Here is a 27,008-nt window from a genome sequence, read left to right on the forward strand (position 1 = left end):
GTCATTTAGTTTACATTGAAATCTGCAGCATAAAATTCTGCGCATAAAATCTGTGCAGAATACTCTACACGTGAATTACATTTCCCATCCAGGACTTTGTGTATGTATGTGCAGCAGTGATACAATGTAAATGTGTGAGGCCACGTGTGAGGCTGCGTTACAACTACGTGTGAGGCTCCGTTACAAACGGACGTTAAGGGCTTTTTTTTTTTTTTTTACGCTTTTAGTGCCATTAACGTCTGTTATTGTAACCGAGCCTAATGGGAGTAATAACAGGCAAAGAGGATGCCATTCACTTGAATGGGATTCTTCTAATGTCCGTTATGACTCCCGTTATTCCGCTGGAAGATAGCGGAAGAAAAAGACGTCGCAAGCACAAATTTTTCTCCCGCTATATTCTAACGGCCGGTACACTAACGGGCACAAACGTCAGTGTGAAAGAAGCCTAACTCTGTCATAAATATTGGGGGAGATTTATCAATACCTGTGCAGAGGAAAAGTTGCTGAGTTGCCCATAGCAACCAATCAGATCGCTTCTTTCATTTTTCAGAGGCCTTGTTAAAAATGAAAGAAGCGATCTGATTGGTTGCTATGGGCAACTCAGCAACTTTTCCTCTGGACAGGTTTTGATAAATCTCCCCCATTATCCTTACCATAAAGTGAGATTTGGGCTAGCTCTTACTCTCTCTTTCGGTACCCATGCTTTGATATTGACATGTTCAATTCCTACAGGGGGAGGATGGCCGTCCAGGATTAGAAGGAGACCGTGGCCCTCCAGTAAGTAACCACTGGCCTTGTGTTTTTCCCCGCCATAATAATTATAATATGCGTTCCTGAAGACTCACGGTAGATTCTGATACATTGCTTATATTTCTCAGGGTCTTCCAGGAAACAGAGGAGAACGGGGGGACAAGGTAAGTAGTGGAGAAAATATCGGCACTAAGGTGTCTCACCACAGACCGGCCAATGATTTTACGGAGAAATGTGTAATGCTATATTTCCCCTGTGGAGACATTGCAGAGAATTAAAACACTTGCTGCAAGGTTTCTCCACATATTCCAGTTTATCACTGAAGGATTCTGGTCAGCATATGGTGACCCTTCTAACAAGAAGAGAGTGTGAATGTAGGTTTTCTAACCTTTTCACTTTTTTCACATTTTCTTATGTTGCAGCCTTGTGCTCAAATAAAAAAAAGATAAAGTTTTCCCTCATCTTTCTGCACTCAATACAACATAATGACAAAGACACAAATGTTAGAAATCTTTACTAGTTTATTGACAATGAAAAACTTAAACATTGTATTGACATAAGTATTCAGACCCTTTACTTAGTCAAAGCACCCTTTACAGCCTCCGGTCTTCTGGGTATGATGCCACAAGGTTTGTACACCTGTGGTAAGCTTGTGGGGGTGTAGGGTATATGGAGTGTAGCTGTGCAGTGATGAAAGGGTGCTGGTTTAACCCTTAACTGTCGTGACACCAGGGTGAGGGCTCCTCTGTATATACTTGTCCTATCGCCACCCGCCGCAAGAGCGATAGGGAGGTATAATAAAATGATTGTCCACAACTAGAGGTTTCAGAAAACTGTCTGCACTTTTACTGCAGGTTTTATGCAGAATAAAACAGGAACAGTCTCTGTACAATAAGAGTCTATGAGGATCCTGACAGTTGGTTGGGACCTGGTGAGTTTTAAGCTCAGGAGAATTATATGCGCTGTTCCGCTGGATTTAGGGGATTGAGTTTAGGTCCAGCAGTCACGCGGACTTTAGCGGGGAGTTGTAGTGTAACTCACGGTTTGGTATTATCAGGCTTTGGCTTGGTCTTGTCTTTGTAAGTTGCACAGATCTCTACTCTCTGCAAGTCCGGAACCCAAGAGAGCAAGGATTGGCTGGCAGCTCCCTTATATGGGCAGGGGCTGGCCTTGAGCTCATTGGTCCATACCATCTGTCAATCACTTTACACAAAGGATTATGGTCTAAACATGTGACCACACACGTGACCTAGGAAGGTCCTTTAATATACCTTAATACAATTAACATTAGTCATGTGACCTAAGGTCCTGCGACACTATATATACAATTAAATACACAATCAAATATACATACAAGCATCACAAAATTAAAGAAGGAAGAGGTGACTAGGGGCTATCCCACCAGGAGGACCCTACTGGAATGAAGTAAGTCTGGCTTTGGGGACCACCATACAAGGTACGGTATATTATACGGTACTGGGACACCACACACACCTAGATTTGGGGATTTTCTGCCATTCTTCTCTGCAATTTCCCCCAAGCTCTCAGGTTTAATAGGGATCCTCAGGGCAAGCCATTTTAGGTCTCTGCAGAGACATTTGATTGGGTTCAAGTCAGGGCTCTTGCTGGGCAACTTAAAGTGTACCTGTCATTAGCAAAAACTTTTTATATAATGTAGAAAATAACATATTGGAGGATATATATCAGTCAGACTAAAACCCTAATTGTCTGGTTTTCCCCTTAACAACCAATCACAGCTCAACTTGTATAGTGAAAGTTGAGCTGTGATTGGTTGCTATGGGATAAACCAGACAGACAATTAGGGTGATTGATAAATCAGGGCCTATATGTATATTTGTAATATTAATTGGTCATAAAATGTGAATATTTTTGTCCCTGCAACTATTGCCTGTGTGTCTCTGTAAAGGGACCAAATACAGGAAGTGTGGGTGGACAAGCAGGGCTCTGTACACTGAGGACAAGCAGGGCTCTGTACACTGAGGACAAACAGGGTTCTGTACACTGAGGACAAGCAGGGCTCTGTACACTGAGGACAAGCACGGCTCTGTGTACTGAGGACAAGCAGGGCTCTGTACACTGAGGACAAACAGGGTTCTGTACACTGAGGACAAGCAGGGCTCTGTACACTGAGGACAAGCAGGGCTCTGTACACTGAGGACAAGCAGGGCTCTGTACACTGAGGACAAGCAGGGCTCTGTACACTGAGGACAAGCAGGGCTCTGTGCACTGAGGACAAGTAGGGCTCTGTGCACTGAGGACAAACAGGGCTCTGTACACTGAGGACAAACAGGGTTCTGTGCAATGAGGACAAGCAGTGCTCTGTACACTGAGGACAAGCAGGGCTCTGTGCACTGAGGACAAGCAGGGCTCTGTGCACTGAGGACAAGCAGGGCTCTGTACACTGAGGACAAGCAGGGCTCTGTACATTGAGGCTCTATGACACATTCCCAGCTAACACAGGAGGATGATTGACAAGCCAGGAGCCTGTACAAAGCCCTGCTTGTCCCGCCATCACTTCCTGTATTTGGTCTTCTCACAGAGACACACAGGCAATAGGTGCAGGGACAGCATTTGTTCACCCAAAAATATACAAATTTTTTAACCAATGTATATTACAAATATATATATATATATATATATATATATATATATATATATATATGAACCAGATACAGGCACAGCACTCCAACAAACAAGTGATTTAATATCTCATGTCAGCATTACAACGTTTCAGCTCCTCCTGGAGCCTTTTTCAAGCATGAAAAAGGCTCCAGGAGGAGCTGAAACGTTGTAATGGTGACATGAGATATTAAATCACTTTTTTGTTGGAGTGCTGCGCCTGTATCTGGTTCTTATCTTGGATGGACTCTGATCAAGTCCTTTGGGACGCTGGCACCAATTTTCTGGTTGGACTGGATAAGTAGTGCTGCTTTATTTTGGGATTATATATATATATATATATATATATATATATATATATATATTCTGTATTATATAAAAAGTGTTTGCTAACAACAGGTACACTTTAACACATTCGCAGAATTGTCCCTAAGTCGCTCCTATGTTGTCTTGGCTATGTACTTAGGGTCATTGCCTTGTTGGATGATGAATCTTCAGTCATGTCTGAGGTCCAGAGCACTCTAAATCAGGTTTCAATAGAGAATATCTATGTACTTTGGTCTATTTAGCTTTCTCTCAACCCTGACCAGTTTCCTTGTCCCAGTCACAGTAACCCCCCCCCCTTCTTCATCACATTACTGCCACCACCAGTGCTCAAGACATTGCCCCCCATCCCCCCCCCAAAAAAGGGGTATTTATTCAAGCAGGGCTCTGTACACTGAGGACAAGCAGGGCTCTGTACACTGAGGACAAGCAGGGCTCTGTACACTGAGGACAAGCAGGGCTCTGTACACTGAGGACAAGCAGTGCTCTTTACACTGAGGACAAGCAGGGCTCTGTTCACTGAGGACAAGTAGGGCTCTGTGCACTGAGGACAAGCAGGGCTCTGTACACTGAGGACAAACAGGGTTCTGTGCAATGAGGACAAGCAGTGCTCTGTACACTGAGGACAAGCAGGGCTCTGTGTACTGAGGACAAGCAGGGCTCTGTGCACTGAGGACAAGCAGGGCTCTGTACACTGAGGACAAGCAGGGCTCTGTACATTGAGGCTCTATGACACATTCCCAGCTCACACAGGAGGATGATTGACAAGCCAGGAGCCTGTACAAAGCCCTGCTTGTCTCGCCATCACTTCCTGTATTTGGTCTTCTCACAGAGACACACAGGCAATAGGTGCAGGGACAGCATTTGTTCACCCAAAAATATACAATTTTTTTAACCAATGTATATTACAAATATATATATATATATATATATATATATATATCTATATATATATATATATATATATATATATATATATATATATATATATGAGAACCAGATACAGGCGCAGCACTCCAACAAACAAGTGATTTAATATCTTATGTCAGCATTACAACGTTTCAGCTCCTCCTGGAGCCTTTTTCAAGCATGAAAAAGGCTCCAGGAGGAGTTGAAACGTTGTAATGGTGACATGAGATATTAAATCACTTTTTTGTTGGAGTGCTGCGCCTGTATCTGGTTCTTATCTTGGATGGACTCTGATCAAGTCCTTTGGGACGCTGGCACCAATTTTCTGGTTGGACTGGATAAGTAGTGCTGCTTTATTTTGGGATTATATATATATATATATATATATATATATATATATATATATATTCTGCATTATATAAAAAGTGTTTGCTAACAACAGGTACACTTTAACACATTCGCAGAATTGTCCCTAAGTCGCTCCTATGTTGTCTTGGCTATGTACTTAGGGTCATTGCCTTGTTGGATGATGAATCTTCAGTCATGTCTGAGGTCCAGAGCACTCTAAATCAGGTTTCAATAGAGAATATCTATGTACTTTGCTCTATTTAGCTTTCTCTCAACCCTGACCATTTTCGTTGTCCCAGTCACAGTAACCCCCCCCCCTTCTTCATCACACTACTGCCACCACCAGTGCTCAAGTCATTGCCCCCCCCCCCAAAAAAAGGGGTATTCTGGTGGTGATCTGGTGTTCAGTTGGTGACCTATCATTTACCACCATCTGCCGATGACCGCAGCCGCTGCCCTCGATGTCTTACGTCATTGCACAGACCTCCGTTCTACTCCTTAAGGCTAAGTTTCCACTTGTTTTTTTTTTTGCTGCGTTTTTTTGTGGGGAAAAAACGCCAGAGAACACGCAAGTGCAATTTCCTGTGTCTGACGTTTTTGCATTTGAGTGGAAATTGCATCTCTAGCCCCTTTGGCGTTTTTTTATTTTTTTTATTTGTTGGGTACCAAAAAGAAAAAAATAAAGGATGCAGTAGGGATGGGAAATTTTTATTTTTTATAACAACATTTTTATTAATTTTTAATAAAGTGTGTGTGTGTTTCACTTTTATCCTCTATTTTTTAAATTTTTTTAGGTAGTCCTACTACTCCCAGCATGAAACTGACTGTTCCATGATGGAGGTAGTAGTTCCTGTACTAATAAACCTATTGCCCCGGGTGTCATTCCTGACACCCGCTGCGATCGTCCATAATATGGTAGAGATGCGTAGCGGCTCTATACAGTTGTCACGATTCGGCTGGCTGGAGGTGGATCCTCTGTGCCAGAGAGGGATTGGCGTGGACCGTGTTGGTGGACCGGTTCTAAGTTGCTACTGGTATTCACCAGAGCCCGCCGCAAAGCGGGATGGTCTTGCAGCGGCGGTAGCAACCAGGTCGTATCCACCAGCAACGGTTCAACCTCTCTGACTGCTGAAGATAGGCGCGGTACAAGGGAGTAGACAATAGCAAGGTCGGACGTAGCAGAAGGTCAGGGCAGGCAGCAAGGATCGTAGTCAGGGGCAACGGCAGGAGGTCTGGAACACAGGCTAGGAACACACAAAGGAACGCTTTCACTGGCACAATGGCAACAAGATCCGGCGAGGGAGTGCAGGGAAAGTGAGGTATAAGTAGGGAGTGCACAGGTGATAACACTGATTAGGCCTTCTGCGCCAATCAGTGGCGCAGTGGCCCTTTAAATTGCAGAGACCCGGCGCGCGCGCGCCCTAAGGAGCGGGGCCGCGCGCGCCGGGACAAGACAGACGGGGAACGGGTCAGGTACGGGAGCCGGGACGCGCATCGCGAGCGGACGCCTCCCGCGTCGCGAATCGCATCCCGGCTGGAAGAGATATTGCAGCGCACCCGGTCAGCAGGTCTGACCGGGGCGCTGCGAATGAGAGGATGCTGTGAGAGCTCCGGGGAGGAGCGGGGACCCGGAGCGCTCGGCGTAACAGTACCCCCCCCCCCCTTGGGTCTCCCCGTCTTCTTAGAGCCTGAGAACCTGAGGATAAGACTTTTGTCTAGGATGTTGTCCGGGATGAAGCCTGTAAAAGAGAATTTTGGGTCTCTTTCCATATGGTGGAAAGATCACGAGTCACTTCATCCACAGCGGGCAAACCAGAGGGCAAGGGAGTAGGGAGGGGAGGAAGAGGGTGACGGCCGTACACCACGAAAAATGGGGATTTAGCAGAAGATTCGGAGACTCTGAAGTTGTATGAGAATTCGGCCCATGGTAGAAGATCTGCCCAGTCATCCTGGCGGGAGGAAACAAAATGCCGTAAATAGTCACCCAGGACCTGATTAATTCTTTCTACTTGCCCATTGGATTGGGGATGATAAGAAGAAGAGAAGTTTAATTTGATCTTGAGCTGTTTACAGAGGGCCCTCCAGAATTTAGACACGAATTGGACGCCTCTATCCGAGACAATATGCGTGGGCAAACCGTGAAGGCGAAAAATGTGTATAAAAAATTGCTTTGCCAACTGAGGCGCTGAAGGAAGGCCAGGAAGAGGAATAAAATGTGCCATCTTGGAGAATCGATCAACGACCACCCAAACAACGGTGTTGCCACGGGATGAGGGCAAGTCCGTAATAAAGTCCATACCAATCTGTGACCAAGGCTGTTCAGGAACAGGCAGAGGATGAAGGAGACCAGCAGGCTTCTGGCGAGGAGTCTTATCCCGGGCACAGACAGTACAGGCCCGCACAAAATCGACAACATCAGTCTCCAGAGTCGGCCACCAATAAAATCGAGAGATGAGTTGAAAGGATTTTTTGATGCCCGCATGGCCTGCAAGGTGGGAGGAGTGTCCCCACTTGAGAATCCCGAGACGCTGGCGTGGAGAAACGAAGGTCTTCCCTGGAGGAGTTTGCCTGATGGAAGCTGGAGAAGTAGAGATCAGACAGTCAGGAGGAATGATGTGTTGCGGAGAGGCTTCTACTTCAGAGGCATCAGAAGAACGAGAGAGGGCATCGGCCCTAATGTTCTTGTCAGCAGGGCGAAAATGGATTTCAAAGTTAAAACGGGCAAAGAACAACGACCACCTAGCCTGGCGAGGGTTCAGTCGTTGGGCAGACTGGAGATAGGAGAGATTCTTGTGGTCAGTGTATATAGTAACTGGATATTTTGATCCCTCCAGCAGGTGCCTCCATTCCTCAAGCGCCAATTTAATGGCCAGTTGTTCTCGATCACCAATGGAATAGTTTTTCTCCGCCGGAGAGAAGGTCCTAGAAAAAACCCACAAGTAACAGCATGCCCGGAAGAATTTTTTTGTAGAAGAACTGCTCCAGCTCCCACTGAGGAGGCATCTACCTCCAATAGGAAGGGTTTAGATGGGTCAGGTCTGGAGAGCCCGGGAGCAGAAGAAAAGGCAGACTTGAGATGTTTAAATGTGTCTTCCGCTTGGGGAGACCAGGACTTAGGATTGGCATTTTTCTTGGTTAGAGCCACGATAGGGGCCACAATAGTGGAGAAGTGTGGAATGAATTGTCTGTAATAATTGTCAAACCCCAAAAAACGTTGGATAGCACGGAGTCCGGAGGGGCGTGGCCAATCTAACACGGCAGATAGTTTATCTGGGTCCATTTGTAGTCCCTGGCCAGAGACCAAGTATCCTAGGAAAGGAAGGGATTGACATTCAAAAAGACATTTTTCCATTTTGGCATAAAGTTGATTGTCCCGAAGTCTCAGAAGAACCATGCGGACATGCTGGCGGTGTTCTTCTAAGTTGGCAGAAAAAATCAGAATATTGTCCAGGTGAACCACAACACAGGTATATAGGAGATCACAAAAAATGGGGGGTTGCACAGGCCAAAGGGCATGACCAGATACTCAAAGTGTCCATCTCTGGTGTTAAATGCAGTCTTCCATTCGTCCCCCTCCCTGATGCGGATGAGATTATAAGCACCTCTTAAGTCCAGCTTGGTAAAGATGTGGGCGCCTTGTAGACGATCAAAGAGTTCCGAGATAAGGGGTAAGGGGTAGCGTTTTGTTTTTCCGTGATTTTATTAAGTCCGCGGTAATCAATGCAAGGGCGTAGGGAGCCATCTTTTTTGGACACAAAAAAAAATCCAGCTCCGGCAGTAGAGGAGGACTTGCGGATAAACCCCTTTTTTAAATTCTCCTGGATGTACTCCGACATGGCTTGGGTTTCTGGAGCAGACAGAGGATAGATTCTGCCCCGGGGTGGAGTAGTACCCAGGAGGAGGTCAATAGGACAGTCATAAGGCCTGTGAGGAGGCAAAGTCTCTGCTTGTTTTTTGCAAAAAACATCAGCATAGTCCAGATAGGCCTTAGGAAGACCAGATACCGGGGGAACCACAGGGTCACGACTGTGAGTACTGGGAACCGGTTTAAGACAGTCCTTGTGACAAGAAGAATTTCTCGTGCGGCCAGCACATCATTGATGTTACTGGATAGGCCTTTTTTAAAGGTCGCGCAGAGGGCCTCATTATTCCAGGATAACTCGGAGGCAAGAGTACGGAATTGGATAGCGTACTCGCCAACAGAAGAATTACCCTGGACCAGGTTCAGCAGGGCAGTCTCAGCAGAAGAGGCTCGGGCAGGTTCCTCAAAGACACTTCGAATCTCCGTGAAGAAGGAGTGTACGGAGGCAGTGACAGGGTCATTGCGGTCCCAGAGTGGTGTGGCCCATGACAGAGCTTTCCCAGACAGAAGGCTGACTACGAAAGCCACCTTAGACCTTTCAGTAGGAAACTGGTCCGACATCATCTCCAAGTGCAGGGAACATTGCGAAAGGAAACCACGGCAAAACTTAGAGTCCCCATCAAATTTATCCGGCAAGGATAATCGAAGGCTGGAAGCGGCCACTCGCTGCGGAGGAGGTGCTGTAGCTGGCGGAGGAGAAGCTTGCTGGAGCTGTGGTAATAGCTGCTGTAGCATCACGGTCAGTTGAGATAGCTGGTGGCCTTGTTGCGACTGCTGGGCGACCACCGTGGTGAGGTCGGCGACAACTGGCAGCGGGACTTCAGCGGGATCCATGGCCGGATCTACTGTCACGATTCGGCTGGCTGGAGGTGGATCCTCTGTGCCAGAGAGGGATTGGCGTGGACCGTGTTGGTGGACCGGTTCTATGTTGCTACTGGTATTCACCAGAGCCCGCCGCAAAGCGGGATGGTCTTGCAGCGGCGGTAGCAACCAGGTCGTATCCACCAGCAACGGCTCAACCTCTCTGACTGCTGAAGATAGGCGCGGTACAAGGGAGTAGACAATAGCAAGGTCGAACGTAGCAGAAGGTCAGGGCAGGCAGCAAGGATCGTAGTCAGGGGCAACGGCAGGAGGTCTGGAACACAGGCTAGGAACACACAAGGGAACGCTTTCACTGACACAATGGCAACAAGATCCGGCGAGGGAGTGCAGGGGAAGTGAGGTATAAGTAGGGAGTGCACAGGTGATAACACTGATTAGGCCTTCTGCGCCAATCAGTGGCCCTTTAAATTGCAGAGACCCGGCGCGCGCGCGCCCTAAGGAGCGGGGCTGCGCGCGCCGGGACAAGACAGACGGGGAACGGGTCAGGTACGGGAGCCGGGACGCGCATCGCGAGCGGGCGCCTCCCGCGTCGCGAATCGCATCCCGGCTGGGAGAGATATTGCAGCGCACCCGGTCAGCAGGTCTGACCGGGGAGCTGCGAATGAAAGGATGCTGCGAGCGCTCCGGGGAGGAGCGGGGATCCGGAGCGCTCGGCGTAACAACAGTGCTCGCATCTCTGCTCTGTATTCCAGCCGGCCAGTGATGTGTACAGAAATTCACATCACTCATTCATATTTTCCGCCCAGAGTGGGGATTGGCCGGATGGTGACAGCCAATCCCCGCTCTCAGCGGGAAATATGAATGGTGAGTGGCCGGCCGGAGTACAGAGCAGAGATGTGAGCACATGAGAAAGCCACCCTGCATCTCAGGAATGATCGATGACCGCAGTGGGTGTCAGGAGTGACACCCGCTGTGATCTGTCCTTAACTGCATGTACGACTGCTCTCAACATGGAGCACACTTTGCTGCATGCTGGGTGTTGTAGTACCTGCATTAATAGACAGATCGCAGTGAGTGTCACTCCTGACACCCGCTGTGATCCTACTGTATAATGTATAGATGCGGGCGGCCACTCTTCTATGGTCCCCTGCACTGCCGTATATAAACTCCTATTCATATTTCCCACAGAGAGTTGTGATTGGCTGGAATCATCTAGCCAATCACAGTGTGTTCCATGCTGGGAGTAGTAGTACTACCTAAAAAATGTAAAAAATTAAGAATAAAAAGTGGAAAACACTCATACACTACTGGGGAGATTTATCAAAACCTGTACAGAGGAAAAGTTGACCAGTTGCCCATAGCAGCCAATCACATTGCTTCGTTAATTTTTAACAAGGCCTCTGCAAAATGAAAGAAGCGATTGGATTGGTTGCTATGGGCAACTGGCAGCTTTCCTTTGCACAGGTTTTGATAAATCTCTCCCTACATTTTTATTATTTTTGGTTACATTTTTAGTGCCCTGCCCACAAAAATGGCATTATAAAAAAGATACATTTCGTTAAAGCGCAACTGTCATTAACTCTGGGCGCTATAACCTGCACACAGCCTTTGCACTGTGTGCAGATGGTGTGTACCGCATTGTTCTTACCTTATTTTTGCAGGCTTTAATGACCCCAAAAATTGCTTTTGATCACAGCCACTGACAGGAATAGGCGTGGCACGAGGTGCGCTATGCCCCGCCGCCACCACGCCCACCCCCTGTATGTCAGCGCTGGGAACACTGTGTGATTGACACATAGGTCCCAGCGCATGCACCCTTCAGTTCCCGATACTAGGGGCAGAGAGGAAGCGTGTCTAGCACTGCGCAGGCGCACTGAGGAGGCAGACGGCTTGCTGGGGGCGCTAGAGCTTGCCTGGATAAAGCGCGGCGGTGCACACATTAGATGAGCTGAAGGGCGCATGCGCTGGGACCTGTGTGTCAATCACACTGTGGTCCCAATGCTGAAATACAGGGGGTGGGCATGGCAGCGGCGGAGAATCGCTTACCTCGCGCCACGCCTATCCGATTGTCAGTGGCTGTGATCAAAAGCATTTTTTGGGGTCATGAAAGCCTGCAAAAATTAGGTAAAAACATTGCTGTACACACACCGTGTGCAAGTTATAGCACCCAGATTTCATGACAGTTGTGCTTTAAATACAATTTTTTTCCATTACTACTGTATCTTTTTTCTTTTTTTAATGGTATCCTATGAAATGTTCTTAAAAAGGTATCTCCATCTAAAGTCCCCAAAAAAATAAAAAACGCCTGCAAAAACGCCAAAGTTAAAACCCACACTCCTGACACCCAGGGCGATATGTCTATTTGTACAGGAACTACTACTCCCATGATGGAACAGCGTTCCATGCTGGGAGAAGTAGTACTATCTAAAAAATATTTTAAAAAAGTGGAAAGCACACACACACTACATTTTTATTATTCTTTAGTGTCCTGCCCTCCCACATAAATTGATCCCTGTTTAAAAATTTATAAAAATTTTGTTATAAAAAATATGAATTTCATTAAATCATTTTTTTCCCATCACTACTGCACCCCTTTTTTTTTTCTTGGTACCCAACAAATTTTGAAAAAACGTCAAAGGGGCCAAAAATTTAATTGCCACTCAAAGGCAAAAGACGCCAGAAAAAATGCAAGAAAAAAAACACCAAACACAGGAAAATGCTGTGGTGTTTTTTCAGGCGTTTTTTTCTTGCGTTTTTTTTGGGCCACAAAGTAGAAACTTTGCCACACATTTTTGGATTGCTTAAGTCCAAAAAAGAATAAAAAATGCCTGCAAAAACGCCAAAGTTAAAACCCACATGACTTCTATGGGAGAAAAACGCCATGATTTCAGGGAATAAAACGACATAGGCTCAACTTGCTGCAATTTTGCAAAACCGCCAAGGAGCTGAAAAAAAGTGAAAAAACACCAAAAGGATAAAAAAAAAACACCAAACTGAAAAACGCAAAGTGGAAAAAGAATTGTGCATTTTTTCATTGATTTACAGCTAAATTCTGACCGCAGCCTTTTTTGGCCGAAAAAAATTAACTAGTGGAATTCCAGATTATTCAATTACTTAGTTTGGTGGAACAGCAAGCTCTAGGAAGAGTTCTGGTTGTTCCAAATTTTTCCCACAGAGGCCACAGTGCTCTTGGGAACTTTCAGTGTCATAGCAAAGGGTCTAAATACTTATGTCCATGCAAAATTTTATTTTCGAATTTCTAAAATCCTGTTTTCACACTCTCATTATGGGGTGCAGATTAATGGGAAAAAACTTTCTTTTTATTTTAGCAAAAGGCTACGATATAAAAAAAATTGTGTTGAATGTAAAAGGGTCTGAAAACTTTTCGAATGCATTGTACAACCCTTTAAGTACTAAGATGTATTTGTGCATAATATAAAGACATCGTACTCCAACAATGGACCCTGTTCAACAGTTTTATTTAATATATTTCAGGGTGATCCGGGACCAGTAGGACTTAAGGGAGACAAGGTAAATCGTTATCAATATAAACACGGTCTGTACTGTAGCCTTACTACAGTACATGTGCCAAAAACTGTGGCGGATCCAGGGGGGGGGGGGCAACCCCCCCCCCCCACAACCTAATGTGGGGGAACTATACTGCCAACCTTATGTGGGGGAACTATACTGCCAACCTAATGTGGGGGGGGGGGAACTATAGTGCCAACCTTATGTGGGGTAACTATACTGCCAACCTAATGTGGGGGGGAAACTATACTGCCAACCTTATGTGGGGGAGCTATACTGCCAACCTAATGTGGGGGGAACTATACTGCCAACCTAATGTGGGGGAATTATACTGCCAGCCTAATGTGGGGGAACTATACTGCCAGCCTAATGTGGGGGAAACCATACTGCCAACCTAATGTGGGGGAACTCTACTGCCAGCCTAATGTGGGGGAAACTATACTGCCAACCTAATGATGGGGAACTATACTGCCAACCTAATGTATGGGGATCTATACTGCCAACCTAATGTGGGGGGGGGGGGACTATATTGCCAACGTAATGTGGGGGAACTATGCTGACAACCTAATGTGGGGGAACTATACTGCCAACCTAATGTGGGGGAACTATACTGCCAACCTAATGGGGGGGGGAACTATATTGCCCACCTTATGTGGGGAGCTATATTGCCAACCTAATGTGGGGGGAACTATACTGCCAGCCTAAGGTGGGGGAACTATACTGCAAGCCTAATGTGGGGGGACTATACTGCCAACCTAATGTGGGGGGAACTATACTGCCAGCCTAATGTGGAAAACTAAACTGCCAACCTAATGAGGGGGAAACTATACTGCCAACCTAATGTGGGGGAACTATACTGCCAGACTAATGTGGCAGGAACTCTACTGCCAGCCTAATGTGGGGGAACTATACGGCCAGCCTAATGTGGGGGAACTATACTGCCAGCCTAAGGTGGGGGAACTATACTGCCAGCCTAATGTGGGGGAACTATACTGCCAGCCTAATGTGGGGGGAACCATACTGCCAACCTAATGTGGGGGAAAACTATACTGCCAACCTAATGTGGGGGGAACTATACTGCCAACCTAATGTGGGGGGACTATACTGACAGCCTAATGTGGGGAAACTATGCTGCCAACCTAATGCGGGGGAACTATACTGCCAGCCTAATGTGGGGGAACTATACTGCCAGCCTAATGTGGGGGGAACCATACTGCTAACCTAATGTGGGGAACTATACTGCCAACCTAATGTGGGGGGAAACTATACTGCCAGCCTAATGTGGGGGAACTATACTGCCAGCCTAAGGTGGGGGAACTATACTGCCAGCCTAAGGTGGGGGGAACCATACTGCCAACCCAATGTGGGGGGAACTATACTGCCAACCTAATGTGCAGGGGACTATATTGCCAACCTAATGTGGGGGAACTATGCTGCCAACCTAATGTGGGGGAAAACTATACTGCCAACCTAATGTGGGGGAACTATACTGCCAGCCTAATGTGTGGGAACTATACTGCCAGCCTAATGTGGGGGAACTATACTGCCAACCTAATGTGGGGGGAACTATACTGCCAACCTTATGTGGGGGTAACTATACTGCAAACCTAATGTGGGGGAAAACTAAACTGCCAACCTAATGTGGGGGAACTATACTGCCAACCTAATGTGGGGGGACTATACTGACGGCCTAATGTGGGGGAACTATGCTGCCAACTTAATGTGGGGGAACTATACTGACAACCTAATGTTGGGGAACTATGCTGACAACTTAATGGGGGGGGGGACTATGCTGACAACTTAATGTGGGGGAAACTATGCTGCCAGCCTAATGTCGAAGGAACTATGCTGACAACCTAATGTGGGGGAAACTATGGTGACAACCTAATGTGGGGGAACTATGCTGACAGCCTAATATGGGGGAACTATGCTGACAACCTATGTGGGGGAACTATGCTGCCTACCTAGTGTGGGGGAACTATACTGCCTACCTAGTGTGGGGGAACTATGCTGCCTACCTACTGTGGGGGAGCTATGCTACCTAGCTACTGTGGGGGAACTATGCTGCGTACTTAAAGGGGTACTACACTGCTACATTTTGTTCCAAACTCTGGGTGCAGGCTGCGGGGGTTGTGATGTCACAGCCACACCCCATGTGACGTCACGCCATGCCCCCTCAATGCAAGTCTATGGAAGGGAACGTGTTGACCACCGCACGGTACTCTGATAGTGCCCCTCCCAAGACTAGACTCTGGATCCGCCCCTGGCCAAATATCTTTTTTTTTTTTCCTGTTTAGGGTGACACACTGACCATTGAGGGACCTCCAGGAGCAAGAGGAAATAAAGGAGAGCCGGTAGGTCAAAAGGATGCATATAAAAAAGGAATTATTTCTGTTCCTGTCACTATTCCTTCTTTCTACATCTTTCATCAAGTATCAAATGGTCTAATGTAGCTGCTTGTTCTCTTTCAGGGTGACCGAGGAATGAAAGGATCTGAGGGAGAAAAAGGGGAAAAGGGAGACCAAGGGCTGAATGGAGAAAAGGTATCACGGCAAGAGACCTGTAGGTCCTGACACCTGATGTCCACAACAGAACGGCCACTAGAGCAAAGTCTTCTGATTCAAGGCTTATCATTAACTTAGTTGACACAGACCAAACCATATTAGACCGAATACATGTCAAATACTGCATATGGCATTTTAACTGACTAATGTTACTAAAAAAGAGAAGACCTGTGATATGTTCAGATATGTCCGAATTATTGGAATTAAGAAAGATCATAGTTGGCCTAAAGTGGCAAAAACTGTTGTCCAAGAAACCACTTCCAAAATGCAACTTGAGGGTATATGTAAATAATTATTCTAGGCCAAGCCATCTTTAGTTATGAAGTAGACATCAAATATGTAGGTTCTTTGACTTTGTTAGAGCCCTTATCATGACAAATGTTTTGTGGTAAATTGTGCCCCAACCAGCTAATTCTCATGATCAAGCCCCATGATGACCTAAAGTATGTCACAAGACATCCTGCTGAACTAAAGTATAAAGTGTATGATTCAGTAGATACTGAGTCACAATAACGTTGTCCTCATATTCCTCAGGGAGTCAAAGGAGAGCTAGGAGACAAAGGGGCAACTGGTTTTGTAGGACCTCGCGGGCCTGGTGGACAAAAGGTAATTATAGTCACGGTCGATATTTATAGTGGTGATAAGTACCATAATCGCTCAAATGGTACAATCACTTGTCTACTGTCACCCCCTGCTGAGTAATGCACTTTGTATGAGCTGCAAAAAGGATTGTTGAAAGGGAGTTGCAACTTAGAAAAGGGAGTTGCAACTCAGAAAATGTATTTTTATTTTAAAGTAATAATTATGATGTGTTCTTATGGAAAACCGTGCAAAATATATTTACCAGTCCATCAATACATGCTATCATACTGCACGCTATAGACAATGGAATGATTTTTAATGAGGATCAAGATTATATCCCACAAAAGCATCTCTGCTGTAAAGAGTCATCTTTTTTTCAGGGAGAAACAGGAGTGCCAGGAGAACCAGGAGAGGCGGTGAGTATCTCCAATTTGACAAAAAGGCATTAAAACACTAGCATCCTGAGCTCCTACTAGCATCCTGAGCTCCTACAAGCATCCTGAGTTATTGCAATAGATTATATAACTATGACTCCTGGAAAACTTTAACCTTCTTTGGATGGAGGGCAGGCCACACCTGAAATTGTCTGGCTTTGAAACGTGTTGTGCATGTTATATCACTTTTAAGAAAATAAACCTACTTGTCCAGTACTGTATCCTCTTTCTGTGACGAGGCAGCACACTTTGGATCCTCATTATTGATGGAGTTTGGAGTCATATGCATTCTCCCAATTATTTTGTCTGTGGTATGAAATACACATACATGCTTATGGTCACATATATTTCATTTTGAAATGACTTTATTCCCAGGGTGTACCAGGTAAAGATGCCTTACCCGGAGGACGTGGAGAGAAAGGAGAACCAGGTCTGAATGGTTTAAGAGGGCCAAAGGTGAGAAACCTACATATACTACCAATATTTTCAGTATTATCCTAAATACATAAATAATCATTAAACAATACCTGTATTCTCTTTATGGTGAAGGTAATAACTATATGAATTTTGCTTGTTTTGTATTTCAGGGAGATCGTGGGATGAAGGGTCTTTGTGGGCAAGATGGAGAGAAAGGAGATAAGGTATTAGTAACTACCAATATTTTTGTATTCTATTGCTATGAGACATTTGGGACTTAAAATAATGTGGAGAATTTGGAGTGAATAGTTAAATACAACACAGTGACAACAGGCCTAACCATTGATCATTACTAAATAATGCTCATTGTAGGGTGACACCGGCATGCCTGGACGCCATGGTCTTCCTGGAAGGAAGGGAGATTCGGTAAGTATTTTGGTCATGTAATTTTTATACTTATCTTTGCTTTTAGGAATGTATTTCTAAGATAGATGTATTCGGGTAAGATAAAAGTATGCGGTACAGCAGGAAGGATAGGAGGAGGAACCACGTTTTGCACCTAACAGGTGCTTCTTCCGGCTTTCTGCTGATGTATCTCCACATTCTAAGTGCTTTATAATACAGGTGAGGCAGAGGGGGCAAATACCAGGGAAGGGTGGGAGGGGTTGGAGGAAACAGGAAAAAACTAACACCCGTTTCCTCCCACCCTTCCCTGGTATCCGCCCCCTCCTTTTCACCTGCATTAGAATGTGGAGATACGTCAGCAGGAAGAAGCCCCTGTCAGGTGCGAAACGTCGCTCCTCCTCCTAGCCGTCCTCGGTGTCTCCCCACAAACAGTATGCTGTACCGCATACTTGTATCTTACCCAAATAAAGGAATCTTGTTGTCAGCGGTAACCTGGTGAGTTGATCCGTTTCATCTTCTATATACTATCATGTATTTGTGGACTTACCTGTTATGAATGTTGAACACCACGAACCTCACATACAGCCCAGATAGCGTCCTGTACCTTTCACCCGGAAGTGCTTAGTACAGCTCTATATCAGCAGCAGTAGCCAGGTGTGTTCCTTTCTACACGCAAAATTATAATTATGAGGAGTAAGTTATATCACCAAAATATATAGCATGGGCTCAGTTACACACAGTGCATATCACCTGAAACATAAACCACTAAAAAACTGCACAGACAGGAAAGTATTTTAAAAGGTATACACTTCGTTAGTACAAACATAGAGTAAAACTAATAAAAAGGTAAAATACCAAAGAAGGCACCACAAGTGCAAATAGAAGTCATCCTTTGGTATACAGTATCAGTATACGGTCTGCATCTTGGTAGAGAGCAGCTATAATGAGACACCTATCACATGAGAATAAAGGAATATCAAAAAAGGAAAAAATTGGTGAGCTAAATGCTTCAAGTGTGCACTTACAATCCGTCCCAAATACTGTCCTCAACTCAGATTATGTTATGGCAGTGTACACCCAACAGTGTAGACCCAAATGTACAAGGATGTATGAACACCGAGCCTATAAATGAAACAGGCAGAGGTGTATAATAATTCATATGTCCAAGTGGATCCTACCAGCAGTGACACAGCACCAGTAAGGTGAAGGGCATCACCACTGCCAAGAAGCACATGGACAAATACACAAAGAAAGATATATCATATGTAAATACAGATCGGACTTGTGGAGCACAACAATGTACGTTTAACCCACTTCGCTTTTTCATGGGCCAAAACAGGGCCCACATTTAAAGGGGTTATTCAGGATTAGAAGAAACATAGCCACTTTCTGAAACCAGTGCCATGCCTGTCCTCAGGGTGTGGTATTACAAACCAGCTTCATTTTCCTTACATGGAACTGATCTGCAATACCTCACATAAACTAAAGACAAGAGTGTGTTTTTCTGGAAGAAAGCAGCTATGTTTTTTCTTATCCTAGATAACCCCTTTTAGGTAGGGTTCTCCAAGACATGGACTTCTCCACCACTATGTGTCCAGCATTAACCCAAAATAAAGACTGTGAAGTAGGTAGTGGTGTCTGAACATCAGAGATCTGTATTCGGGGCCCCGCTTCTCTCCTAAAAGACCATCAAATGTAACCAAACTTCCCCTTAAACCCTTTTTGTTCTCCACTTAATACTACTTGAAAATCTTAAATTCCTCTTTGGACCCCAAAGAATGCAAAATCAGTATTAGGTCCTACCATGTGCCCGGGTCATGACTACCTCTCCATCCCCCATTATTACATCTCTGCTACTTCCACCACACAAACCCATGCACTCTGTGGCAAAAAAAAAATAAGCCCTTACAGATTCATATGTACAAATAATTATTCGTATTACAGGGAGAAGCCGGAATCCCAGGACAGCCTGGCTTACCTGGAAAAGAAGGACTTCTTGGTGCCAAGGTAATACATTATGTAGAAATTGCAGACTACAGACTAGCTCTAGGTTATTGCATTTCTCTAATAGTCATGATTTCTCTTATGGGACTTCTGTAGGGTGATCGAGGAATGGAAGGCTTACAGGGTATAAAAGGAGATCAGGGAGAAAAAGGAGAGAGGGTGAGTAATATTATTTATGATTATGTGAAAAATAATGTTTGGCTGCATTGTCTGAATTCGGATCAGGGCCTAACTATTTAAGGTATTAACAGTTTAGAAAGGAAAGACTTTGAGGAGCAGGTTATATGCAGAATAACATTTAACAGAAATCTTTTACATTTGTGTTACTTCATTTATCCTTTGCCAGGGTCCAGTTGGTATCATTGGTCCACCTGGACCCAGAGGTGTTGATGGAAATTCAGGGCCTCCTGGCCCCCCTGGTGCCCCTGGTGCAAAGGGTCCTGAAGGACTTCAAGGACAGAAGGTATGAATATTGAACAATTGCTTCATCTCATGCAGCAATATTATGAGATTTTTCTAAAAATGTATTTGGCTAAGAATTTATTTTTTCACCAATACTGTTCTTAACTGTTCTGTTTGACCTCATTATTTATAGGGTGATAGGGGCCCTGCTGGAGAGGCTATTACAGGGTCACGTGGAATTCCAGGTGTTCCAGGAGAACGAGGTGACCAGGTAAGATTTTATTCAAACATGGAAAATCCAACAGGAATGTAAAAGGAAAGCAGGAATGAGCCTAGTGCTTGGAATAAGGCCATGTTCACATGGGGAAAAATTTGCGGAATGTACACCCGGAAAAAATAAGCGGACATTCTGCAGATAGCGGGCGCCAGCAGAATATGCTGTCGCTAGGACCGCCCATTGAATTTGTCTCCATAGGCAGCAATGCATTTCCATGCAGATTTTGCTGAAAGAATTGACATATCAATTATTTCGGTGGAGGCTGGAGTTTGGATATCCGTGGGAGATTTTTCCGTGAAAATTCTGCCATGTGCACAGTGCAGCAGAATCCTATTGAATTGGAATAGGAATGGGCCTCAATGTTTTTCTAGAGAGTAATAACATTAGAGGTGATAGATACTACATTTATGGGGATAGAATGTTGATCCAGGGATTTATTCTGATCACCATACTGGGGTCAGGAAGGAATGTTTCCTCTGTCATGGGGCAATTGGCATCAGCCTCATGGAGGGGTTTTTGCCTTTCTCTGGATCAACACAGTAGGGTTTGAGGTTGAACTCGATGGACACTTGTCATTTTTATAACCTTACAAACTATGTTACTATGTAATGGGATTCTGCTGCAATGGAAATTCCCTTGCCACAGAATTCTGTCATGTTCGCATGGTCTAATACTGAATGTGCACATCACTGCTAAATTTACTATCTGGGTTAATAATAATTGTGTGCAGGAATAATTCATTATAGTGGTATCATATAATATATATTTAATCTGTACTTTCAGGGACCTATTGGATCAGATGGAGTGAAAGGAGATAAGGGCACTCCTGGAATGACCGTAAGATGCATGAGCCTCCTTAGTCATCATGTGCAATGGAAAAAACAAATCTAATTTCCGAATTAAATCATTTTCTGACATTTTCAGATTTTTTTACTTTAGTAAATTATTACATAAAATAGCATTCCATACAGTGTGACATGAAAAGAAAACACCTCATAGTGTGAGTTTTCAGAAAGTTTTCAGACTACCGTATGTTATGCTAAGTTATTGTGCTGAAATAGAAAAAAAATGAAAGTTTCCCCCCATTATTCTGCACTCAGTATCCCATAATGACAAAGTAAAAACAAAATGTTAGAAATCTTTGCTAATTTATTAGAAAGGAAAAACTAAAATATTGCATTTAGACCTTTTACTCGGTACTTAGTTGAAGCCCCTTTGGTAGTGATTACAGTCCCCTGTCTTCTTAGGGATGAAACCACAAGGTCTCCACACCTAAATTTGAGGATTTTTTTCCATTCCTTTCTGCAGATCCTCTAAACCTCCATCAGGTTTGATGGGGACCATTGGTGGAAGCTATTTTAAGGTCTCTCTAGGGATGTTCAATTGGGTTCAAGTCAAGACTCTAGCTGGGCTACTCAAGGACATTCAGCGTTGTCCCTAAGCCGCTCCTGTGTTGTCCTGGCTGTGTGCTTATTGCCATTGTCTTCTTGGAAGGTGAACCTGAGCCTAATTTGAGGCCCTGAGCACTCTGGATCAGGATTTCATTAACAATAATCTATGCACTTTGCTCCATTTAGCTTTCCCTCAACAATGACCAATCTCTCTGTACCAGCCCCATAAAAAAATAACAACCCCACAGCACAATGCTGCCAAAACCATGCTTCAGTGTTCACTGTAGGGATGGTACTGGGCAGGTGATAATTCGTGATGGTTGACCTTCAAAAAGTTCTTCTATCTGTATCTTTGGTGCTCAACCAGAGTATCCATTGGGTTCTTGGTAACTTCTCTTAGGGGGCATTCACACTACGATTTGAAGATATGGGAACCAGACTCCACGGTTTTAGGTCCTGTCACAAAATCGGATACGGGGCCAAAATAAGCCAACCGGAGTCACTATATGACTCCGGTCGCCTCATTGAAATGAATAAGATCGGGGCCGGATCTGGCTGGGATTCGAGAGCGCCCGGTTTTCACTCCCCCAAGCTGCATCAGCTTCCTGTATCGTCAAATTCTAGTGGGAACGCAGCCTTAGCTGAAGCTCTACAGGTGAGCTTTACAGAAAATATCAAAGATGATCAAGAGAAATGGGAGGCCTTCAGAGCTAAATTCTAAGTATTATAAGAGTCTGAATTTAATAAATTTACATTCATCAAATTCTGTTTTTACCTTTTGATTATTGTGTATTAAGTACAGAATAATAGGGGGAAAAGGCCACAAAATAACAGTGTGAAAGAGTGATAGAGTCTGAAAACTATAGAATGTAATGTATATAACAATTTAAACATTCTGCAGCTTAAGGCAGCTCACTATTCATTCTAATGGGAAATGCAACTGACACAAGCAAGAGTGATCATCATTAGCGAGTTATAGTCTATAATGCATAACTCTGTGCCCCTCATCTTATATTTGGGATGAATTAAATCATCCTACGTTCACAGTTTCATTTGCCTCAGATGATATAATTACTGGGGTTTTAAAAAACTCTTTAAATATTTATTTTAATGTAGAATATCTTTCCTCTATTATGTCTCGTGTGTAAGTAATTTATTATAAATTTCCATATCACAATTATTTTAGATCTATGTACCATTTTTTTGTTTTGTTTTTTAAATTGAAGTACTTGAATAGTAGGACAACTGTGCCTTCTGTATGTTTTATATATAATTTTTATTTGCATCTCTCTTCCTCTTCTGATCTCCCTATTTTTGTCATAATATTTCCTTGTGGCATTTGGATTTCTTTGGGTATGTTCACATGGGCATAAACCACTCTGAACAATAACACCTCAAAATCAGTGTGGAATTTGCTCTGTGGTCTTTAGTGGTGGTTTTGATTTTTCATGAGGATATTCAGGCTTTTTTTTTTTTAAACTCCCATTGGCTTCAATGTGAGCTTCCAAACAGAATTGTTTTTAAATAGTGGCATGTCACTTCTTTTTTTTAGTGCAATTCTTTGAAAACCACACGGTTTCTTGAATGGTCCCCTTTTAAAGGGATGCTGTCATTAACATCACCTGCATTGGTAGAGGCTTGTAGTGCAGGTGTAAAGCTGATGACAGCGTTACTTACCACTCCCAGATCAGTGCCTCCATTCGGCCAATATTCCTCTTTTACTTAATATGCTAATGCAGGAGCTTTGTGCACTTGGGGCGTTCCCAAAAGCACAGTGACGTCCGGCTTCAATGCAGAATGGAGCTCCACTGCCGCTACGTCCCTCTCCTCTATGCATAGACTTGCATTGAGGAGGCGTGGTTTGACGTCACGACCCCCGAAGACCACACCCAGCGTTCAGAACAAAATGTTTCGAACACTGGGGCAGTGGAGTACCCCTTTAAAGTCAATGGAAGCTGAAATTTAGATGTTTCTACTTATCTTTCAGGAACTAGAACTATCATACCTTTGCAATATCCCCTTAGATAAGCTTTGACCAGGACTCATTTTTATACTTAAGTGGCAGTACTATATTCTGTTTTATAAGCTTATTATAATTTTTATGTTTTTTTATTAAATATTTATATTTACGTTTAAATACAGTGAGCTTTTGCAAGGGCCCTGCAGACAGCTCGAGTTTATAATCATATACTAAATAAATGTGTATATTTTAATGATGTCATTTGATTTCTATTTTTCTACTGATTGGATACAACATCAATACTGTATATACAAATGATATATCTGATTCAATGCACACAACAAGCTTCCGTACATTGTATATACAAGGATCTTACTAGAGGACGGTTGCCTTTTCTCTTCTTATTGATTTAGTCTGAGGTTGTATAGGGTACACAACCTAATTACCAGTTCTCTTTCGATCCCTTCCTCCTATTATAGAGCTACCTTACTTCTTTTTTTCTATTTAAGTCTATGCATAGACTTGCATTGAGGAGGCATGATGTGACATCACTAGGGGTGTGGTTGTGACTTCACGACCCCCGCAGCCTGCACCCAGCGTTCAGAACAAAATGTTCTGAACACAGGGGCAGTGGAGTACCCCTTGAAAGTCAATGGGAACTGAAATTCAGATGTTTTTTGAACATAACCTGATAACGCTAGAGTCAAAGAGAGAGAGAGATTTTTCCTACACATTTATAATCTATAAACTCTACACTTTCTTTCTATATATATTACCTGTATTCTACCCACAGGAGGAAGAAGTACGAAACTTTGTAAAGCAGGAAATGAGCCAGCATTGCGGTGAGTGGGCCTAATATTGTAAAACGCTAAGTAGCATTGTAAATGACAAAATATACCTGAATATCTCTGACTTGGAACGACTTTTCACTTTTCAGGATATATATACTAAATTGTATTACCAGACTTTATTGTGGACAATAAAACTGAAACATTTGTTTGTTAAAAAAATAAAAACGTATGAGAAGAGGGCTAGCTACTCCCCTCCTCACCAAAATCACAATTTATATCCACTCATAAGCTGTATAGTGGTAAGGCTTTGTAAAAATGTCTCTTCAGTGTGAGGGATGGGGAGAAGTTCTCTCATTGTGAGGGGAAGAACCCTTTGGGTGACTGTGTGGCAGGTAATTGTACACCTAGACATGTGATGTACCTGGCACAAACATCTAAGCTTATAAGAAAAAGACTTGGAGGTGATCTTTCATCACTATCTCTGGCACTAACCTATAGGCAAATTTCATATTTGGCAGGATATACTCTTATATTAGGCATTATACTGTTATACACACATAGGGGGAGATTTATCAAAATTTGTGCAGTGGAAAAGTTGGCCAGTTGCCCATAGCAACCAATCAGATTGCTTCTTTTATTTTTCGGAGATCTTTTCTAAAAATGAAAGAAGCAATCTGATTGGTTGCTATGGTCAGCTGGCCAACTTTTCCTCTGCACACATTTTTATAAATCTCCCCTATGTTTGTTTAACAGTATAAACATATCATGAATCCCAAAATGCCCCATAATAGTTATGCAGCAAAGCCAAAATTGCACAAAAAGTGGTCTTTTAGGGGGGTGTTCTTCTCAAAAAATATGGTCAGTATGTATAACCTATGGTGGAACAAAAAAATGTAATCTGGTTTGAACAAGGGGGTGGACTTTTCAAAGAGTTGATCTTTTTGGGAGGTTTTTACTGTAAAATAATTTCAGTGATTTTTATTTAACTCTCACTATTGTTTTTATGTTTTGTTTTTGCAGCCTGTGGAGGTCAGTTCACATTTCTTGAAAAGAACATTGGTAAACCCAGAAAGTGCATGAAGGCGTATGAATTTGTGCTGTCACTTATTTACTGTAAATTAGGCTAAACAACAAAGAGACAGATATATATTTTACATAAACCATGTCTGAATATTTGTTTCAGCTTAAAATACCAATTCTGTAGCATCGTTTCCTAGAACTCCACATTGTGCTGCTTCTCTATTCCTGGATTTGTGTGAATAAATAAACAGCTGAGTGTTAGGCTAGGTTCACACTACGGAATTTCCGCCTGCAATTCCGCTTTGAAATTGCAGCCAGAAATTCCGCTTACTAAAATGTATAGTATAGTAAATGGGTTTCCGTTCACAAATTCACACTTTGGAATTAGTGAAGCAGAATTTGTGAACGGAAAATCAGTTTGAAAATCTCTGCCTGAAGAATGGCGTTGCTCATTCAGGTGGAAATACTCGCGGAACACATTGCAGTCTATTGGAGACTGCAGTGTCCGCAGGGTCCTAGCGCTTGACTGATTTAGTCGGCACTGGCCACACTCAGAATCTCTGGGTGGAAATTTTCTGCCCGGAGATTCCACAGTGTGAACCTAGCCTTACCTTTCCACTTGTCAATGGGGTGTATACTTACATAGTCTGAAACTGACAGCCCTGATAGGACAGTGTTAGAATGTGCTGCATTGACAAACGGAATGGTAAAGCCCACTTGTCAATTTAGTCTTATGTTTACAGAAGGAATAACAATGCGACATTCTTGAATTGTTATGTTATGAGCAATGCATGTATGTACTACAATAGACATGTCAGGATAGCTAACAGGTACACTAAGAAAGAAATGATTTCCTTTGGATATATTCCTTTTACAGGAAATTAAACGTTTTTTCCAAAGGGTTAACGATAAAAGACAGATCTCCCATATTGCCTGCCATTAACCCTGTCTTGACCTATGTGTTCTGCCTGTGATCCTTTTGTGTATATAATGTCTTGTGTATGGCCATTGGTTTGCATCCTCATTCAAGCACCTACTAACATCCTAGTGCAATGTGTTTTTTCTGTGATTCCGTTACTGACATTATGTTATGTGCTCACACATAGTCAAATCCTTTACTTCTTCCTATATAACTCCTTTACTACTGTGTCACCAAGATCGTAGGATAGTATTATGGCCCCATATTACAATCAGGGGACCATACTAGTATTGCTTAAAGGGAAAATCAATTGCTGTATGGAAGTATAATACTATGGAAAGCTGAGTACCTACAGGTACAAAACCGTAGGGACTCTGTGTGCTCCATACAGCCTTCGTGCACATAGTTTTGTCATCTGCTTAAAAGGGTACACCACTGGAAAACTTTTTTTTAAACAAACTGGTGCCAGAAAGTTAAACAGATTTGTGAATTATTCTATTAAAAAAATCATCTTAATCCTTCCAGTACTTATCAGCTGCTGTTATGATCCACATGAAGTTCTTAAGTTCTTTACTTTTTGAATTTCCTTTCTACCTGACCACAGTGCTCTCTGCTGACACCTCTGCCCATTTTAGGAACTGTCCAGAGTAGGGGCAAAT

At 43.6% G+C, this 27,008-nt stretch overlaps 1 protein-coding gene across 1 annotated transcript in view; it reads left to right on the forward strand.

Moving 5' to 3' along the window:
* The window catches only part of COL7A1 (collagen type VII alpha 1 chain), a 189,692-nt gene extending 163,886 nt beyond the window's left edge, over positions 1–25,806 (forward strand). The window contains exons 101-117 of the mRNA XM_056528127.1: positions 733–777; positions 879–914; positions 13,151–13,186; positions 15,481–15,537; positions 15,655–15,726; positions 16,282–16,353; positions 16,710–16,745; positions 17,139–17,219; positions 17,351–17,404; positions 17,553–17,606; positions 19,530–19,592; positions 19,686–19,748; positions 19,936–20,052; positions 20,185–20,262; positions 21,052–21,105; positions 24,413–24,461; positions 25,431–25,806. Of these exons, the coding sequence (XP_056384102.1) occupies positions 733–777; positions 879–914; positions 13,151–13,186; positions 15,481–15,537; positions 15,655–15,726; positions 16,282–16,353; positions 16,710–16,745; positions 17,139–17,219; positions 17,351–17,404; positions 17,553–17,606; positions 19,530–19,592; positions 19,686–19,748; positions 19,936–20,052; positions 20,185–20,262; positions 21,052–21,105; positions 24,413–24,461; positions 25,431–25,537 (1,074 nt within the window). The 3' untranslated portion in view covers positions 25,538–25,806. The remainder of the gene's footprint in view (positions 1–732; positions 778–878; positions 915–13,150; positions 13,187–15,480; positions 15,538–15,654; positions 15,727–16,281; positions 16,354–16,709; positions 16,746–17,138; positions 17,220–17,350; positions 17,405–17,552; positions 17,607–19,529; positions 19,593–19,685; positions 19,749–19,935; positions 20,053–20,184; positions 20,263–21,051; positions 21,106–24,412; positions 24,462–25,430) is intronic.
* The last annotated feature ends 1,202 nt before the right edge of the window (positions 25,807–27,008 follow it).

This window comes from Hyla sarda, chromosome 6 (genome assembly GCF_029499605.1).
Source record: "Hyla sarda isolate aHylSar1 chromosome 6, aHylSar1.hap1, whole genome shotgun sequence".
NCBI lineage: Eukaryota > Metazoa > Chordata > Amphibia > Anura > Hylidae > Hyla > Hyla sarda.